The sequence below is a fragment of the Notolabrus celidotus genome, chromosome 24 (assembly GCF_009762535.1).
Source record: "Notolabrus celidotus isolate fNotCel1 chromosome 24, fNotCel1.pri, whole genome shotgun sequence".
NCBI classification, from domain to species: domain Eukaryota; kingdom Metazoa; phylum Chordata; class Actinopteri; order Labriformes; family Labridae; genus Notolabrus; species Notolabrus celidotus.
Genome location: NC_048295.1, coordinates 1,667,781 through 1,686,876, shown reverse-complemented (window position 1 = coordinate 1,686,876; position 19,096 = coordinate 1,667,781). Strand labels below are relative to the sequence as shown.

Sequence of the window (19,096 nt, the reverse complement as noted above, 5' to 3'; positions counted from 1 at the left end):
CCGGGTTGCGTGATGACGCCATCAACTTACAGCGCAGGGGGCGTGGCCAGAAGCTTTGCTGCTACGTGCTACGCCCACAGCCGGAGGGAGACTCTCTCACAAACACACACACACACGTACACAGTGCGGCAGGAGGACACACTCTTTGAAACAGTTTTCTTTTATTCATAAACGGATTTTGTGTCCTAATACTCACCAGAACTGGTAAGAAATGTTCATTTATGGTTTATTTTCATCCAAATGCGTAGCTTTGTGTCGTCCTTTCTCTAGCTTAAAGAGCTAACGGCTTTATAGGTGTTTAAACTATCAACGGCTAAGTTCTAGCAAGCCAGCTCAAGTTTGTTATTTAGTTAAAGACTGGAATTATTGGCACATAACTTGTAATAATCAGAGAACAGAGTGCGTTATAGTGCAGCAGAAAGACACTAGGGCAAGACAAGATGTGAAGATTCAGTATTAAGGACATATAACACGTTGAAATGGGGTTGAATCTAGGTTTTAGTAAGGTAAAGTGACATATAATACACATGACATGATATGACGTGTTAGTGGCTCCTTGAGTGTGACAGCTTGAGAAACACTGCTGATATTACTATTGTATTACGTAACTTATTAAGGAAGGGTGCATTTTCCTCCTGGTGAGTGAGTGTAAACAAACCCTAATTATTGGCATGTAAGGAGAGGACATCTTTATTTTATGATATAGCAGTGAGTCAACATGCACGTATACATGTGCATTACACTCATCCTGTTCCCCTTGTGTATGCTTGTGTGTCTGGATGCTGACTCTGGATAACACACACATGCTTCATCTGCATGTGTGTGTGGTTATCTTTTTTGCACTGCAGTCTCTCTGCTGAAGTAGCTTTCACGAGTGGTTTTGGGTTTCACTGTGCAAGAGTCAAGGTCAGCGTGGACATCGATTTCTTAGAGCTGATAATGTTGTTTTGAAGGAGGAGAGCGACCTGCTTTAGAATGAGGCCGTGCATGAGATGCTCTGTGTGGTCAAATGCAAAGTTTGACTCAGGAAGTGGCTTCAGGTGGGAGTGTATTGAGGGTTGTCATCTATGCTGTGCAATGAAAGCAATCAATCCAGACCCACTTGCATAATTTGAGATTTGAATAGGTGCAAATTGTGGCTGTGTGCATGCAAATAGCTGCACAGCAATTATCTGTACAGGAAATAGCATTAAATCACCATTTTGTCTCATTAAGGTTTTGTGTTAACTTGTGTCATCACATAATAGAAACATTTGAGAGGGGTCACGGGGGGGCTGGAGCCTATCCCAGCTGGCTTCGGGCGGAAGGCAGGGTACACCCTGGACAGGTCGCCAACCTGTCAAAGGGCTAACACAGAGAGACAGACAACCATTCACACACCCACTCACACCTGCAGGCAATTTAAAGTGATCAATCAACCTGGAGAGGTCTTTTTTGTCCTCATTAAAATCACTAATGTGTCTAGCAGAGCCGTTTTGAGATGTGATATATCTGATTTGCCTTCCTCGAGTGCAGTTTGTTGGGAATCCCATGGTTAATATTGTCCTCTGTGCCCGTCATATCTTCGTGCATGTGTGTGTTTGCTCGTGTGCGGTGACTCATCAAAGTCTCCCACTCAGCTCCAGAGGTTTGAGCAGAAGCCTGTTGATTCATGCTCATCTGTGTCTCCCTCTGTATCTGCCTCTCATGTTGTCGTCATAAGACATGTATATGCAGCATTTAATTTAAGTTATAAAACATTGCCAGAAACCTCTCTTGTTTTCTCCATCTTCTTCTTCTCCCCTTGTAAAAAGTGATCCCTCATGTTTATGCACATGCACTTTAGGGATTTGCACAGTGCACCCATCGCCTGTAAGTGAACATGTGTTTGGTGGAGATGGTAGGATTGATAGTACACAGATCTGCTGATGCTCTCATGCAACAGTCATATTAATTATTGATGAGCTTTGGGGGAAATGGAGGGGGCATCAAAAACCTGTGTTTTTGTTTGTGTGCTGCCAGAGATAGGACCACCACATGGAGCATGGTAAAAAAACGTGATTTATCTCCCCAGGGTCTCCCTGTGCAATCCGTCTCCGCTGTAAGAAATATCTGTGTTATGTATCTCTTTGATAAAGATGTTATACATGTATTGTCCTGATGCAGCATGCCGTTAACTCGTTGTTTGTCTTTTTGCTCCAACAGCACAGCAAACAACTTTATTGATAATCTGTGTTTTTGCTGCAGACCCGGCACAGTAAGAGTTAATTGGCTTGAATGTTTGTGAGGCAGCGAGCTGTTAGAGAGAGACTAAAGGGTGAGGAAGAGAGAGAGAGATGGGGAGCAGGAAGAAGAGGAGAGGGCGAGTGCTGGCGGCAGCTGCAGTCTCTCTGCCTCGTGACGGCGTCCACAGCAGCAGCAGCAGCAGCAGCAGCAGCAGCAGCAGCAGCGTGAGTTTGTTTACATCCATCGTCCACGGGTATGTGTGTAAACTCAGGCAGCCATCTGTTCAGTCAGATTTCAGACCGTTTTCACACAGATCAGGAACGTGACACTCTTTTTCTGTCTTTAGGATGACATCTGAGCTGTGTATGGGAGAAAACGCATCATCATGCTGTCTGTTAATAGGTTTTTGTCTAACCATTTTTGCAAATCCTGTCTGCAAAAAAATGCTGTGCTGTGACAGTAAAGATGAGAGATAGTTTGGATAAGTCACTGCAGTAGTACAGTTTCCTGGAAATACATGTCGGTGCAGTGTACAGACATGTGGATTGTGTTTTCACATTTAAAAAGACCTCTTTTTGTGCTATAATGCTGTCAACTTTGTGGTTTGGTAGACAGAAAGGGACAGGAAACAAGCTGGGGAAAAGGCATACAAGGAATAAATGCAAATGCTGCTTTTAGATGAAGTATATATTTTCAGTCAAGTGTGACCCCGGAGTATTGGAAAGCCTCTCAGACTCCAATTTCTGTGCAGTTACTGTTGCCTTAACCTCAAAATTTCCCCTCAACCTTGCTCATTTGCTCTGACCATCAGTGCAAAATCCTCTTCTATTCCTAAGAAAAGCTGCAAACAATCACAACTTTGATACTGCAGTTAGTGATGATTTGGCATTTTACTTCTTGTAGCTCTAGAATTGAGTTTGAATGAGTGTTAATCTATTCATCAGGACTACTTCTGGACAGGAGTGGTTGAAACTCTGACATTTTGCATATTTATTGAGCTGCCCTCTATTGGCAGTTATATTCGGGGTGATCCCAGAGGCATTGAAGATCTCAGCCGAGCTGACCTGCTCTACTCCCCTCAGATTAAAAAAAAAGCTGCATCACTGTAATATAAATGCTGTCTTGAAGATGAAATGGAGGACTTTAAACAAAAAACACTAAAGCTTATACGTTTAATTCAGTCAGACCAACCTCTTATCTCCCTCTCTTGTGCCTTTTTGACTTTCTCTCTCTTGTCTTCTCTTAGATTCTCCTTTGATATTTTTAGGAAGAAAACCTGTTTGCTGCATCTGTGGTGAAGATGCTTTGACCTCTGAGCCTTTACCTCTTTTATGAAGCACAATCTGTAACTAAACCCAGCTCAGATAAATATATTCAGCCTAAAATGCAAATCTTGACCAGAGGCATGAGGAGATATTTAGTTTCAGACTGCACGTGCAGAAGAAAAAGCTGTGTCACAGTGCCTGGTCAGATTGCCAGCTGTGGATGTGTGTGTGCTTGTGGCACACTGTTTTTGATTTGTTTTATGGCACATCTCTTTTCTGTGAGAACGCCCTGCAGCCCTGCAATGCTAAACGTGATGCCTCTGAGACAAACATATGTCTGTTCTGGCCTGAGACTCAATCACCAGTTGTTTAACTGATATCAAAGAAATCCTTCTAAATATTTGTACTGTCCAGGGTGATACTGACTATTCGGTTTAGTCATTTTGGTGCATTACTGTAGTTAAGTTATCATCCTCCACCTACAAGTAGAAATATCAACCAACACAGCAGATTCCTCTTAAAAGCTCTTTAAGTAATCCAGGAACAACCTGTGGTTTGTGGTTTTTCTAATAATCTGATATGACTTCATCAAGGTGACTCAGCGTCCACAGCTACATTTTGTGTGTGTGTCTTTGTTTTTTTGTTCTCATTCTGATGATTCACAAGCTGATGCCCATTTCTCCTCAGCCAGATGAGGTCATGCTCACATGAGTTTTCTCCTCGGACAGAAAAAGAAACACAATTTGGCAAATCATACATCCTTTAAATGATCTTTCATGAGAGAAATCCAGCACTGCCTGTTAGTTTAAATCTTTAGTTTAAGTCTTTACAGACACTTTAAAGATAGATAATCATGCTGAGTTAAAGTAATTTGATGGGCTTCTTTCCACAAGAGAATCTGGATTACTTGTGTGTCTCTCTACTATCTTTGTGAGGACAGATAAGAGCTTTAGAATTTGCTTTGGTAAATGGTTATTTTGTGTACTTCTGAGATACTGGCTTGAAAATGCAACCGAAGAGATAGTTAAAGAACGTCCTTCCTTTTTTGAAACTGATGTTGATCCTTGCTGTAAAGCTGTAAAGAGGTATGACATACATAGCTTAAAATACAAATAAGAAACTTTTGTTTCAAACTTTTCTTTGCACAAAGCAGTCAGATTATCCAGCCAGGTGTTCGTGCAACAGAGAAAAAGCAGATTAAATAATACCGTTAGTTTGAGAGACTTCCTGAACTAACAGAAGGAAGTTATACTAAATTGAGCAAGAAGCAGTTTCACACACATGCTTGCACTCTGAATGTGGTTTGTTCTCTCTTTACTGTGGTATCAGACCTTGTTAAAAAGATCTTCTTTAATAAATAAGCTCTGAAACACTTGTATGAAAAACAGTTCATCCAAATAGATAAAATCTGCAAACTTTGATCATCTGATACTGCAACATTTTTCTAAAGTTATAATTTTGGGCTTTTTTGCCTTTATTTTATAGGACAGCTGAAGAGAGACAGGAAATATGGGGAGTAGAGAGAGGGGGAAGACATGCAGGAAATGGTGGACCAGCCGGGAATCGAACCAGCGACCCCTGCAACAAGGACTGTAGCCTCTGTATGTGGGGCGCTTAGACCGCTAGGCCACCAGCACTCCATACTGCATTGTTTAATGGGATTACTCGGATTGATTACAGTTGTAGTCTTTACATTGTCAGTCCTTGTTGACTAAGTGACAGAACAACTGCTTTAAATCACTAAGTAGCTCATTCTTTCAGGTAAAAAGTGTCGACAAAAAATTGATCGGCAAGGAAGGGGTAGCTCACTTCTTCAGGTAAACAACACTTGCAAAAATTGACTTCTACTTCTACAGTGAAGCTCTTTCTGTGAGGTGAGGTAGTTTGTTCTGTCTGGTCGTGCAGATCAGTCTGTCAGGTAGGGTGTCTCAATCTGCCAGATAGTGTAGCTCACATTGTCAGGTGTTGTAACTCATTCTGTTGCACAAAGTAGCTCATTCTGTCAGATGTTGTGGCTCATTTTGACCGGTCGGGCAGTTCATTTGTTAAGTTAAGAAGCTCTTTCTGTCAATTGTGTTTGCAGATCTGTCAATTGTCAAATACTGATTATTGATTACAGCCTTGAAGACGTTATTATTATTAGAATGAAGAAGTTAAAACCCAAATATAGTTTATTTTGATTGCTGAACAGCAATTCATTAATTATATTGTTCTTGTTCAGGTTTTTTACCTTAATTGGACATAAATGCATCATAAATGTTATCTAGTTTAGCAGTTCATAATCACAAAAAGGCTGCAGTATTTTCAGTGCAGCAGAGGAAATATTTTTTAGTTAATTTTTGACAGTAATGAGTCATTTTGTGCAGTGCAAGTGGAATAAACTTAGAAATATAGAAATAGATGATGATGTGAGGAGAGTGATATAGCTGAGAGTGAGGGGGATAAACTGAAACTCTGTGTGTGTGTGTGTGTGTGTGTGTGTGTGTGTGTGTGTGTGTGTGTGTGTGTGTGTGTGTGTGTGTGTGTGTGTGTGTTTGAAGGTTTGTGTGATGCTCATTTTCATGTGAAAGGGGCTACAGCTGCTCTGTCCCTCCAAAGAAATTTATTCATGCTTTATTCTAATGTCGATCCCGCGGGGTACACACACACACACACACACACACACACACACACACACACACACACACACACACACACACACACAAGGACAGAGTGTCTATTACTGTCTCAGTCGAGCAACATGGGAACAAGTCTGTCTCTGACCCGGCTGCTCAGTCGGTTTCATTTCTTTTAGTCTCTACTCTGTGGCTTTTAAAGTTAGCAGAGATGGCCTCTCAAACACCAGAGGGGAATTTATTTGTGGTACATTTTGGGGTAACAATGGTTTCCCCTTTTTTACAGCTTCTGACTTTCTGCTTCTCTGGTTTTGAAATTCATCCTCACTGAACCTGGATCAGCTTACCTCCTCACCTCATTCATTCGATCATTGGACTGTGAGTACATGTCAACTTTCTGCTCTTTCTTAGTACCTCTTTACTGGACTGGAGGAAAGTTTGAACAGAGATAAGTCTGCTTCACTGAAAAGAAAAAAGTATTTTGAAATCCTCACACGCCTTTGAATTAGTTTGCACTCCCCTAAGGTCATGAGCCTTTCTGAAACATTAATAGCCAGCCCTTTGCTGCAGTTGAAAAAGGAGGCAGTCTGTAATATTGATCACAAGATAATGCTTCATATTTCTTCTGCTGAGATAGATCTGTCTTTCCTTTTGATGTTGATGCAGGACAAAGACTGATAGTGAAGAGTGTTAGAAACAGTTCTCAGCTATTTGAAAAGTTGAGCCTGTGCGTCTATGCTCATGAAAACTCCTGTAGATTCAGGTTAATTCATATTTATCTTGTTTTCCTCCATCCTCTCACATCATTAAGTCATGCCCCATGTGCTGCATTGTTGCTTAAGGAAACTCCTTGATTTATGTGTGTATTTTTTCTCCTGGACTTGTCCTTCCACTATGGATATGGAAGAAAGAACCAAATTTAGAACAATGTGTCGTCTGAGACGAGATGTGACCCGACACAGAGGCGTGTGGTGTGATGCCGTGTCCTCAGCATGTGAAAGGCCTCCTGGCAAAGGGGAAGCTGTAAAGTTGGGTTTCACCATGTATGGTCAGCTGGACTCTCACTCTCATGCACTCTGTCTTAAAATTGAGACACCAGCTTTAAACACATCCACATCAATGTGCAGATGTAGTCTACACAAGCAGAGAATACGAGTATTCTCTGCAAGGCAACATATGAGCATATGACTTCACGTCATAGTTCACTTTAAGCTAAATGTTGAAAATAACAAGAAATGGTCAAAAAACTCCCCAGATGGATCTGTAGGTTTGTTTACAACTCTTATAACCAGCTACATTGGGGTTTTATGTGTCAGGAGCCTTGGTCTGGATTAACTGTGGTCTATATATATGTGTGTGTGTGAGTGTATGTGTGTGTGTGAGTGTGTGTGTGCCCCAATTTATGTGACTCACAAACCTACACACACATAACCCTTCAACAAGCCAGGATAAATTTGGAGCTCCCTTATAAGGCAGCTTTTCCCCCTCAGTGAAGTTTCTGTGCAGCCTACTATTTGAAGAGGAGCATAGCTTCCTCTTGTTTGCTGAATTTTTTTTTGGCATATATGTTTTGGCAAGAAAGTGGATTCCCAGTTCTGCCAAATGAGTTAATTTGAGGTGTTAAATCCGTCTTCTGTTGCAGGTCATACTCAATAGGATTTGCACTGATTGTGAGGTGTTAGGATGCATCGTTAATTAAATCTATAGTGGGAAAGTGATGGTTTTATTTTCATTTCTGAGGCTAACAAACATAGCTTTGTGCTTAAAAACTTTTTTGTACTGAATATTAAAACATTGTGGAAAAAGTATATTCCTAGTGATGAGCTTGGGATGCTGTGTAACACATTTTATGATAAGGAAAAAACTTGGAAGCATATGCTGGTCTTGAATGTGTCATCTTTTTGGCCTTGTGAATGGAAAATGTAGCTCCAGTTGGCTGAGAATCTGGAAATTTCTTTCCAGGTTTGTGAAGAAAAAGCAGAGATGCATCAAGTTTTGTCACTTTAAAGTACAGATCAGTTTGGGTGCAATTTGTAAAGCTAAGGAGCAAAGTAGAAGCCATGGTCACTTTTGCAATTTGACAGTTAAGCTAAGAGTGTGCATTTACTAATTTACTGCCAAAGAAACCTTTCTGCTGAGGCTGATGGTAATTTCATTAGCTTTGGAAGTGTTTGGTCATTTTGCTATGAAGAGAGAGCTCTAATGACTCCATTCAACATGAGTTCCCACACAATAAACTGTATAAACCTCTCTGGGTAACTTCTCTAACATAAACGTTTCATCCTGAAAGATAACAGTTTACATCATGGACTCTAAAATGCTGTGATTTGCTTTCTGAATCATCCTAATGCATGCAAATAGTATTAATCAATGTTTTACCACAGTGAGGACTTAAAAGGGTAAACACTTAGGGTTTGAACCTGTGACATTAGCTCAGAGGACCGTCGTCTTTCCTGTCTGCATGTTTTGACACAAGATGGGATGTTTTAACAGGAGCCTGCTGCTGACATATCAACATAAGAGCAGGGTGACTGAGTGCTGGAGTCTTTGATGTGGTCTCTATGTGAGTGTGTGTGCATGTGTGTGAGTATGTGTGTAGGCTGTCCAAGCATCATGTGATTCATAAATCTGTAGTGAGTCGGAGATGGAGCCACAGTGGCTACAGCAGTCTTACAGAAACAGACACGACTGCAGCGTGTAGACGTGCACTGGTTTGATTCATGCCTGAGGACATCTAGGTCTGGTCCATACATAAATACACAGACATAGAGACATGGTCTTAGTAGTTCTGTGTAGTGTAGTGTTGTTTTTTGCTTATTGCCTGATTTCTGAACATTAATCTGACTTTAATTTAATATTTTCAACTACTGCCTGTCACAGTATCTCTCTCTGTTTGTCTCTTTAATGCAATATATTTATTCTTATGAGCTATGAAGAGATCAGAGTTATAAAAGGCAGGTTAAGGAGGAGATTAAACATGCCTCATATAACTGTCTTACAGGATTAAAAAAATACCTCAAACATCCTTTGAATCCCTTCCTTCTCCTCGTTCAAATCTAATTTTTAATACGCATCTCTTTTATTTACTTGTGAGTGTCGCTTCTCATCAGAACAACACTCCTGCAGCTAGGCTAAAGGGCCCTGCAGACTGATGACTGAGTGTTTGTGGAGGCACCACTTTAATCTGATCACAGAGAGGAGAACGTGTCTGCTTGTGTTTGTCTCTAACCTCGCTGTCAGAGCTCCTGTTGTTACATTAATATTGAATATTTGCACAAACAGCCTCCTCCAGAGACACAGCAGGTACACTGTGTGCTTGAGAAAAAATCCAGTTATTTAGCTGTCTACCTGTCTTTAGCCTGTGATTCTGTCTCAAGAAGAAGAAGAAGAAGAACATACTTTATTAAGAAATTAAATGTTTTCACTCATGCTACACACAGACAGTTTTTGGTATATACATACATTGCACACACATGCACTTAGGGAGAGATGTCAGAGTGAGGATGCTGCTATCAACCAGCACTTGCCAAACTTCATCCATACTGGGACTCGAACCGGCGACCCTTCAGTTCCCAAGTCAAGTCCCTATGGACTGAGCTACTGCTGCTCCTATATGTCAAACTGCATGAAACCAGGAATGCTAATTTAAAAACAAAGATGCACTATAGACGTAAATCTAAACTCTCCTGAAACCAGGCAGATTCTTCTCCATGCAGGTAGCTTCAGATGTTTGACAGATGTAGGGCACATTTATCCTGAGTTACTGAATTAGGTCAGCATATCAGGCACTCTGAGGTGGACCATGTACCAGGAAGTAGGCCGCACACTTATGACCCAGAACCACAATTAAAATGAGATCACTCTGTTGGCCTGTTTGTGAAAGATGGATTGTGAAGAGTCCAGTTTAACAAACCAAACTGTAAAAAAAACAAGTAAAAAAGGGGAAATAGAATTCACCACCTGTATTCTTTCACAGCAGCATCGACGTGAATCATCACTGTAACTTTGACCGAAACCTGAATCACCGAAACACATATTTGGCATTAAAAAGAGCACATTTCAACCAAAATAGGACTCACAGATCTCCATCTGCAGATTGTATATCTAGACCAAGCTGCCTCTCCATCAGAGCCAGCTTCTTGTCCCTCTGGTTCACTGCCTTGCCTCAAATAGGCTAATTGCTCTTTAACAAAATGGGACACAGAGAAGGAGAGCAGGAGAGGCAGCAAAGAGTGGGACTGTTACTCATCCACTGGCTGAAACCTCTGGGGAAACAGATCCCAGAGAAAATTAGGAAGAAATGGAGCAAAAAAAAGTCTAGATTCAGAAAGCAAAACTGTGGGTGAAGAAGCTCAGGTGAAACCAGGCAGGGAGGAGGGTGTGGGAGAAAGATTTTAGAGGAGACAGATAAATAGAAAATAGAAAAAGATGCAAAAAAGAGTGAGGAGGAAGAGAAGAAGAAATGCCTCACCCCACAGTATCTTAGCAACATCAACATATGATGATCTTCTAGGGAGCATAAAAAAGCACATAAAATGCTAATTTATAAGTTTTCCAGTGGGTAGAAGCACACAGATGTAAATAAACATACTGCTGAAGTGATCTGCAGTCTAAACACAGACATAAAGTACAGTCATGCACGTGCATGTATACATGGTAAGTGCACACATACAGACTGAAAAACACGTGCTGATGTTGAGAGCGCTCATGGTTGCAGGACAGATGAGGCTCAGCTGCATGTTAACAGACACGTGCTCTCTGTCTTTTTCAGTCTATGAATAAATACAGAATATTTATATAACCACAAATATGTCTGTTCTCAGCTCACCACGATAGCAAGACAGTAGACTTGTTTTCTGCATCATGACCCATACAGGAACATTTGAAAATAAAGAGAAAAACTACTGGAGATTTGTTTTTTAAGATTAGTTTTTAACCTCTACATGTACTGTAGCTTTTTACCATGCTTTGTAGTTTTATAAAATGTTTTCATATTCTCATTTTATACATGTTGAAAGGTAAAACAAGATGGGCATTCTTATCTCTGCATACTTTTGCCATTCAGTTGTGTTTAAAGTCTCATACAAGTGGCTCAGATTTTGATCTAACAAGATTGCAGTTTCCCTTTTACAGATGTTACAAGTCAGTCTCTACTTTCTGTATCTTGTTCCTCTTTTCTGTTCTCCTCACGCTGCTGCTGTAGGCGTACAAGTTACTCATTAGCAACAATCCCAACTTTGGTTTATTGGAATTCAGACATGTGGTTGAAGCAACACTTTTGGTTTTATGCTGTTTGGCCGGCGGGGGATTTCTCAGCAGAAGTACAATAGTATATTTTTGTAAAAGCACAGTTTTAATGTAAAAGACCCATTTGAACTAAGCACAGAACGAGACCAATTTTGGATTTAATAAGTAATGCAATTTGTCATTTCCAGCTTATATGAATATGTCCAGTAAGTCTCTGCGAATAGTCTATTTATTTTTTAACATCCTCCTTCCCTTCTTTCCTTGTTCTTGTTCACAGGTCTAAGCCAGACTCCGGAGCAGCACTGAATCCAAGCAGATAGAGGACCACATCACATGGGAGTGTGTGACGGTGTGTGTGAGGGTGTGTGTTCTGGCCTCCTGCCGTCGCCCGCTCTTTCCCGACAGGCATGGCGGGAGGCAGAGAGCGCGGGTCCCGGATACAGAGGCCATGGTCAGTTTACCGGGCCAACACGTTCGAGCTGTCCAGTGAGATGATCGGCCTTGCACTCGCAGGTAAGACTCACAGTTTTCCATCTTTGCATGTAAGTCTCCTCTCCCTTGATTGATCTTAAAACTAGAATGTGTTGTATGTAGCATTCAAATAATAGTATTTGGTATTTAGTGTCTTTCAGGTTATATTGTCACATTGAAATGTCATGTTTTTTTTAATAATATAACTCATTCAAGAGCAGCTCAGTGTAAACACATCCTGCCATTAATGTTGGCCACTTGCAGCACCACTGAAACTAAAATAACCTCTGATACACTCTTAGCTGGCAGGGATTTAAACTTGTGTGGGAGCTTGTGGTCTCCAGCCTCATAATGAGGCCAGAGAACTGCTCTTCATCTGCTCACAATTCACTCTTTATACAAGCTAAGGTGACAGTGAGTGTACACATCAGAGGGAAACCGAGAACTGATCTAAGTGTAGCATATCTTCTATTTCTATTTGAATCTCAACATGTAACTAAATAAAGTTATCAAACAAATGTAAAAGAGCAAAAAGTGCATTGTTTACCTTTGAGATGTGGTGGATAAGAAGTACAAAAGTTGAAAAGCTTGAGTAAAGTACAGTAAATGCACTTAACATTAAAGAAATAGCTTCTCAGTCTGCTGCCTTTTTTATTCTTTATTTCTAATGTTTTTTTTTTTCTTTTTTGTCTCCAGGAAATAGTCAGGACCCAGATGAGCCTGTGCTGGAGTTCAGTGTCGGTCAGTACAACTCAGAGCATCCATTCAGAGCAACTTGGACTCATCAATGATTCACATGTTTTCCTAATCTTTCAGAGGAACAACCATTGGAGAGTTTGTTGTTTTGAATGTGCACCAAAGCACATTTGTGATGCCTTTTGGCTCGGTTTGTGTCTCTCTCTTCCAGCCTGCACAGACCTGCTGACTCCTGCTTTGGATCGAAAACCCAACAGCTTTGTAGCAGTGAGCTGCACGACACCACCACAGGCCTTCTGGACCAAACATGCCCAGACTGAAGTCATAGAGGTCAGACCTCCAGTCACTCTTTTATGTTAAAGTCACAGCATTGATCTCAAACCCAGATAATGTCACACCCTTGCAGGTGAAACATGTTTAGCTTTGTTGTTAAGGGGAGTCTCTGTAGAAGGCTGTTTTCAACCACCTACATCACCCCATCTATGATGTAAATGAGGAGGGGGAGGACAAGGGGGAGAGATGAGTTAACTGAACTGCAAACACACACTTCTGGAGAACTCTTTAGCCAACTAATGCTCAAAAAACACACCTCCACCCGCTTTAAAATTGCTCTTATAAAAAGGTTGAGTGTCATTTTGTGGTCAGCTGCTCACTTCACATAACATTTAATTGAAAGCATTTTTTTATGCACCCACTAATGCAGCATGAGTCATACAAGTGATGGAAATGATGTAAATCATTTTTAATAATTGTAACATTAGACAAAGAAACGCAATAAACTAAAATTGCTGAAACCATTTGAATCAATTTCATAATTTCCCCTTGGTTCCTCACTTCAAATACAAATAATTGAAAATATAATGTAAGTGTAGTTGTCTTTCTCAGCTAGATATAATAATGCAACTAACGACTTTATTTGAAAGATCTGAGCTCTTAATGAAGTGCTGTGTTTGTTCACAGGGCACCAGTAACCCCATCTTCCTCAGCAGCATCGTCTTCTTCCAGGAGTCCAACATCAACCAGCAGACGCAGGTCAAACTAGCCGTGTACGATGTCAAGGACCGCTCCCAGGGCACGGTACACACATGACTTCTAGATTTAAAGTTTCCCAATCAACAGATTTTTATTTACATTATTCATCAAGCTTTTAGTTCCCTTTGGTTTAGACAAACATTGTCTTGGTTCTGCCTCATGTCTGGTGAGTTTTCACTAGCTCAGAAGAGATAAAGATTCATGTTCTTGTTCATGTTGTCTTTTTTGCCTTTTTAGATGTACATGTTGGGCTCAGCATTATTTCCTGTGAAGGAGTTGTTGCAAGAGAGGAGCCACAGATTACAGCTCGAACTTAGGTAAAACACACACTATCTCCTCTAACACATACAAAGACTTCATAGCTGCAGTACTTTTTTCATTCATGCTGGGAAAACAAAATTAAAAATGTGTTTCAATTGATAGATCAGCAGAGAACCAGCGGGTGGGGAATGTCACAATAGCAGCCTGGCAGATGGAGGAGAGAGCAGATCAGAGGATGTCAGTCGGCCGGCTGCCGGACAGCATTAATGGCCGGGTAAGAGAGTCTTTAATATCTTAAGTCTGAAAAACATTGAAGCTTTCGTTGAATTTGTGCCATGTATGGACTTTAGCAGTTAACCATGTGTGTCCTGCAGACGGTTCTGCCTGTTGATGAGAGCCTTGCAGAGTCAATGGGAGTCCGAATCAAGTACGCCTCGCTATGCAAAGACACCCTGCTGCGCTCAGGTAGGACTGTTGAGACTGGCTCCATGTTTAGACCCTTAATCATATCATGAAATACAAGCATATTGATTGCAGTAAGTGGGTGGGATCTCTTTACCTCAGAGATGGATTTCTGATCCAAAAATAACACGAATGTGAAAAGAGAAGGTACAATAAGATTGATAATGCCAGGCATTGCTCTCTCTTTTGTTTCCATCTGTCTGATTTATATCCAGACTAACTGAATTTTCTGTCACTTTAGTGTTTGGAGGCACGATGTCCAGGATGTACCGCTTCCCCACAACAGATGGAAACCACCTACGGGTGCTGGAGCAAATGGCCGAGAGCGTCCTCTCATTAAACATCCCTAGACAGTTTGTCAAACTGCTGCTGGAGGAGGACGCAGCCAGGTACAATACACATATACATTTCTAATTTTAGGCTCTTGTTGTAGCAAAACAGGTACAGATGTGCTCATGTTTTTATCAGTCTTCTTATTATTAGACTGAAATTGGTTATACCTATCTTGGAATATAATATAATATAATATATAATATTCTAGTTTCCCTCCAGTTCATTTTTGCCAATTGAGATTTTTAAATAAACATGTTAGTAAAGTATTCATTACAAATAATGTGTCTCCAGACTAGTGCAGCAGTTTGCAGCTTTATTGACTCCTTTTCATTCACATGTTTCTCCAGGGTGTGTGAGTTGGAGGAGCTGGGAGAGTTATCACCCTGCTGGGAAAATCTTAGGCGACAGATTGTGTCACAGTACCAGACCATAATCCTCACATACCAGGAAACACTGTCCGACCTCAACAACTACAGAGGTTAGTGTCTACAAAGGATTTTCTTCAGGCAAAGCTCATCCCATGAAGTTGTTTCCTCTGATTCTTCTTTGTACACCCTCCATATCAGGTCCATCATTCAAAGCCAGTAATCTGAAGGCAGAGAGGAAACTTGAGTTCATTTCAACCAACCTACATGTTCAAAGGATGAGGGTGCAAGATGAGCTGGGCTTTGGTGAGGCGCTAGAGACAAAAAATTAATGATTGATCTCTAACAGATGATTTTTCTCATATGAAACACCTCTGGTTTCTGTCTTCCCCTCTACAGAGCACACATATGATGTGATAACAATTGGAGCTCCAGCGGCTCACTGCCAAGGTTTTAAAAGTGGCGGTTTGAGGAAACTCGTGCAGAAGTTTGAAGAGGCAAAGAAACAGTAAGTTGAAATTCCGTCAACACACCAAATATGACCATTTAATAGAAAAACAATGGAACAATTTAGCATGTTCTCTTCTCCTTCCAATCTCAGTGATTGTCCTGTTCCTTTATTCATCACTTTAGTTTTATTATCTTATCATTTGAAATACATTTGATCCGTCTGAGATTATTTTGCTTTAAGATTTATCTCTTATGATTTGGCTGCCTTGTAATGGATGCAATTTTTCTTCAACTATTGTTTTTGTGACTTTTTTAATCAGCATAAATGAGGAGGAATGGTGAGTTTCTTGCGCTGCTTTGCTTGTTTTCATTTGTTTGTGCACTGTTTGCCTCTCACTGCCTTGTACCATCACAAAGAAACCCTTCACTTTAACTGTGAGTTGTCCAAAAAGAGTGGAAAATGTTCCAACACTGTGGATGCACTTGCAAGAATGTTTAGGCTAAATTAAACACATTGCATATAACACAATGACACTCAATGCATTTGGTATTAATAGTGTTGTTTTTAAAAGTAACTGAATGTGTTGCCCTAAACCAAACACCTTTTCAGTCGCTCATTCTGTCAGGTGAGGTCTGTGAGTGACACTGTTTTGAAATACCGTTCATTTTAAAAATTCAGTGATTGCTATTTGTATTATCTGGTTAAATCTCATACCTGCACATAGAATGATGTCTAGCTGATGTTAAAGCATCCAACATCGTAAATTCTCATGAAGGTCTCTGAGTTTCTAAAATGTACGGTATCACTCTTCATGTTGTATTTGTGTTGAGCATAACTCAAACACACTGATAAAGGTCATTGTTAAGAACAGGCACGTGCATGCAAATGCTATGTCTATGTCTGTTAATTACAGTAGCTTAAGGAGTAGTTCTTGTAAGACGTAACAAAAGGCTACTTGCAGTTTTCCCCTTCAATGGACTTCTGGTAGAAGCTCAAAGAATCATCTTTATGCATTATGAGGATATTGCACAGCATCATCAGCACACATTTGGACACAAACTTCCTGTGTTTGCTCTCCATAGCAGTGCTCTCTCCAGCTCACAGTCCATCGTCTACATACCCCAGGACATCGTCAGGGCCAAAGAGATAATCGCCCACATCAACACACTGAAGACCCAGGTCAGTTATTACGCAGAGAGGCTTTCCCGAGCTGCAAAGGATCGATCTGCCAGTGGACTGGAGAGGACACTCGCTATTCTAGCTGATAAGGTATTTCAAATTAACCCTAAACATAATTCAGAGGCACTTATCTTGGAAATAATTCAGTAGTGTCATGGTTTTCTCTCTCAGACTCGTCAGTTGGTGACGGTATGTGACTGTAAGCTGCTGGCTTCAGCCATTCAGGCCCTGAATGCAGCAAGGCCTGAGTACATTGCCTCCAAAGCGTCTCCCTCCGCTGACTCAGAACAAGTCGTCCTCCGTAACGATCAAGACACACTGCTGGCTAAGTGGAGTGGTAGCAACAGCCGATCCTCGCTGCAAGTAGACTGGCATGAGGAGGAGTGGGTACGGAATTAGTTATTAAGAGATTGCCAAAAAGGACTGAGAGAGGTTTTAATCAATTCAAGAGATTGTGAGAAAACTATACATAGGTCATTGCTTGGAAAATTCTCTGATTTGCATGCTGCTGTGATTAATTATTATCTCTTCCTCTACCCTCTGGCTCAGGTATTTTACTGCTTAAATTTTTCTATTAGCACTTTAGCCTTTCTAAGACAAGCTTTGAAATGTTGCCTCTTTTTAGGAGAAGGTTTGGGTGAATGTGGACAAGTCTCTTGAGTGCATTATCCAGCGTGTGGACAAGCTGCTGCAGAAAGAGAGGAGGCCAAGTGTTTGCAGTCAGGACAGTGGACAGGCTGACCTGCAGGCTGGTGCTAGTAAGAAAGGTGACATAAAATATTCTTATTTGAGTAAAACAGTGACAGATATTTCAGTTAGGAACCGATTTCAGGTGGAAACGCTTTTTTTAAGTTTCATCTAATTTGTTATTTTTCCCCTCATTTTTGATTTATTAAATGTTTTGTTTTGTATGATGTATTTTCAGCTTTAAAAATATATTTTCACTGGCATATTGGATTAAATATCACATTTAGGAATATTATTTAACAGTATTTTGTATGCCTGTGAAAAGGTGATGGTAAGACAAGAGCTTTCTGGATCAACCCAGACTGTGTATCACATGATTCTCCATCATTACCACCACCCTCATCATCATCATCATCATCATCATCACTTCTACCATCCTCCTCCTCCTCCTCTTCTCCTCCTGCTCTCTCCTCTGCACGTCCTCCCAGCCCTGAACAAGACACCTGTAGGTTTTTCTATTATTTTCTTCTTTTGGTTTTACTTCCTTTGCACCCTTCCTTAATTTGTAATTATTTTAATTGCTACATTTTCTTGAGTTTGGGTATTTGTTCTTAAAGGAAGCGAGTACAAATTCTTACAAATATTGTGAGAAAAACTGTCCTTGTTGTCTTCTTTCTGTCTGTCCACCATGTTGCAATAATGTTGAAGCTATAGGCAGAAAATTACAAGCTGCTTTCTTTAGTCTCAAGCTTTGTCTGCGTTGAAGCTTCTACTTTTTCAACAAGCAGTCATATCTGAGATTTTGTGCTTACTCTACATGTTGTACTGGACCAGGGTCACAATCTATCCAAACTTATACCTGAAGAATGTAGTAAAGAGTAAGAGTAAGATACCTTTAGCGTCCCTTAACTTCCTACAAAATCTAGTAAGATGCATTCAACAGAGAAAAACAACTTTATAACACAAGTTTTCTGATAGATCTTTGACCCTGGTGTCTAGTAGTGTTTTCTATGTGTGTCTCTGCTGCTCTGTGGCTTAAGCGCCGCTAATCGTGCATGTTGCAACTCCATCCCCTCTTCCAGATGGAAGCCCGATAGCTGAAGAGGCATACCCAGGTAAGAGCTGCTGTTCAGCCCATAGCTTCTCTGCATCTGTCCCAGACTCTCCAGGTTTCTGGTTCAAAGGAAATTATTTGATTTTCAGACTTTATGGTAGCTGGTTTTCTAGCTTGTATTCTTCTTATTTAAAAAGGAAATTAAACCTCCTTTGAGCTTCAAAACACCTCCATCGCATATTTAGATAATACATTTATACCAGAGGACACCCAAACCCCCAATGTTTGTCTTAATTCCGAAAATGTTAAGGTTTCATTTCTGCTTTATCAAATGTTTCATTGGAAGTGACAGCTTTTTGTTTTCTTTAAAAGGTGAAGTGAGAAAGTATGGGATTAACTTAAAACCACGATATTTCTAAACTATTGTCTGTCTGCACTTTTGCTTTCCATGTTGTCCCTGTTTCACTGTTTTCTGTCTTAAACTAATATTAATTATGCAGGTTTTTTTGCTAAACCTCTGTAATTTATTTATCTGTTTACACTTTCCTATGCCTGTATGTGTGTCTTTCAGGCGAGTGGAGTGAGGCGTTGTACCCCCTCCTCACCACTCTCACAGAGTGCGTCGCCATGATGAGCGACACAGCTAAAAAGTCCATGGTCTTCCTGCTGATGCAGGACAGCGCCCCGACGATAGCCATGGACCTGTCGCTGCAGTACCGCCGTGATGTTGTTTTCTGCCAGACGGTCAGTGTAACGAAATTACACCCACGTTT

The 19,096-nt window shown here is 40.7% G+C and overlaps 1 protein-coding gene across 41 annotated transcripts in view; it reads left to right on the top strand.

Annotated features, from left to right (window-relative positions):
- The first annotated feature begins 2 nt into the window (after window positions 1–2).
- LOC117808355 (inositol polyphosphate-4-phosphatase type I A-like) overlaps window positions 3–19,096 on the top strand; it is a 39,955-nt gene continuing 20,861 nt past the window's right edge. For 9 of the 41 annotated variants that reach the window (XR_004630237.1, XR_004630234.1, XR_004630232.1 and 6 more), the window contains exons 1-20: window positions 73–204; window positions 6,372–6,463; window positions 11,610–11,845; window positions 12,500–12,544; window positions 12,711–12,829; window positions 13,460–13,576; window positions 13,769–13,848; window positions 13,955–14,066; window positions 14,167–14,257; window positions 14,496–14,643; window positions 14,935–15,065; window positions 15,154–15,258; window positions 15,352–15,460; window positions 15,723–15,740; window positions 16,486–16,672; window positions 16,754–16,969; window positions 17,208–17,349; window positions 17,595–17,774; window positions 18,352–18,384; window positions 18,895–19,067. Coding sequence is in view for 10 of the 41 variants with exons in the window: in XM_034678051.1 (XP_034533942.1) it covers window positions 11,740–11,845; window positions 12,500–12,544; window positions 12,711–12,829; window positions 13,460–13,576; window positions 13,769–13,848; window positions 13,955–14,066; window positions 14,167–14,257; window positions 14,496–14,643; window positions 14,935–15,065; window positions 15,154–15,258; window positions 15,352–15,460; window positions 15,723–15,740; window positions 16,486–16,672; window positions 16,754–16,969; window positions 17,208–17,349; window positions 17,595–17,774; window positions 18,352–18,384; window positions 18,895–19,067 (2,112 nt within the window). In the remaining 31 variants the exon portion in view is untranslated. Of the gene's footprint in view, window positions 205–2,001; window positions 2,081–2,184; window positions 2,430–6,371; window positions 6,464–11,609; window positions 11,846–12,499; window positions 12,545–12,710; window positions 12,830–13,459; window positions 13,577–13,768; window positions 13,849–13,954; window positions 14,067–14,166; window positions 14,258–14,495; window positions 14,644–14,934; window positions 15,066–15,153; window positions 15,259–15,351; window positions 15,461–15,722; window positions 15,741–16,485; window positions 16,673–16,753; window positions 16,970–17,207; window positions 17,350–17,594; window positions 17,775–18,351; window positions 18,385–18,894; window positions 19,068–19,096 lie in introns of all 41 variants that reach the window. The other 32 variants (XR_004630244.1, XR_004630243.1, XR_004630247.1 and 29 more) reach the window with 25 other exon arrangements.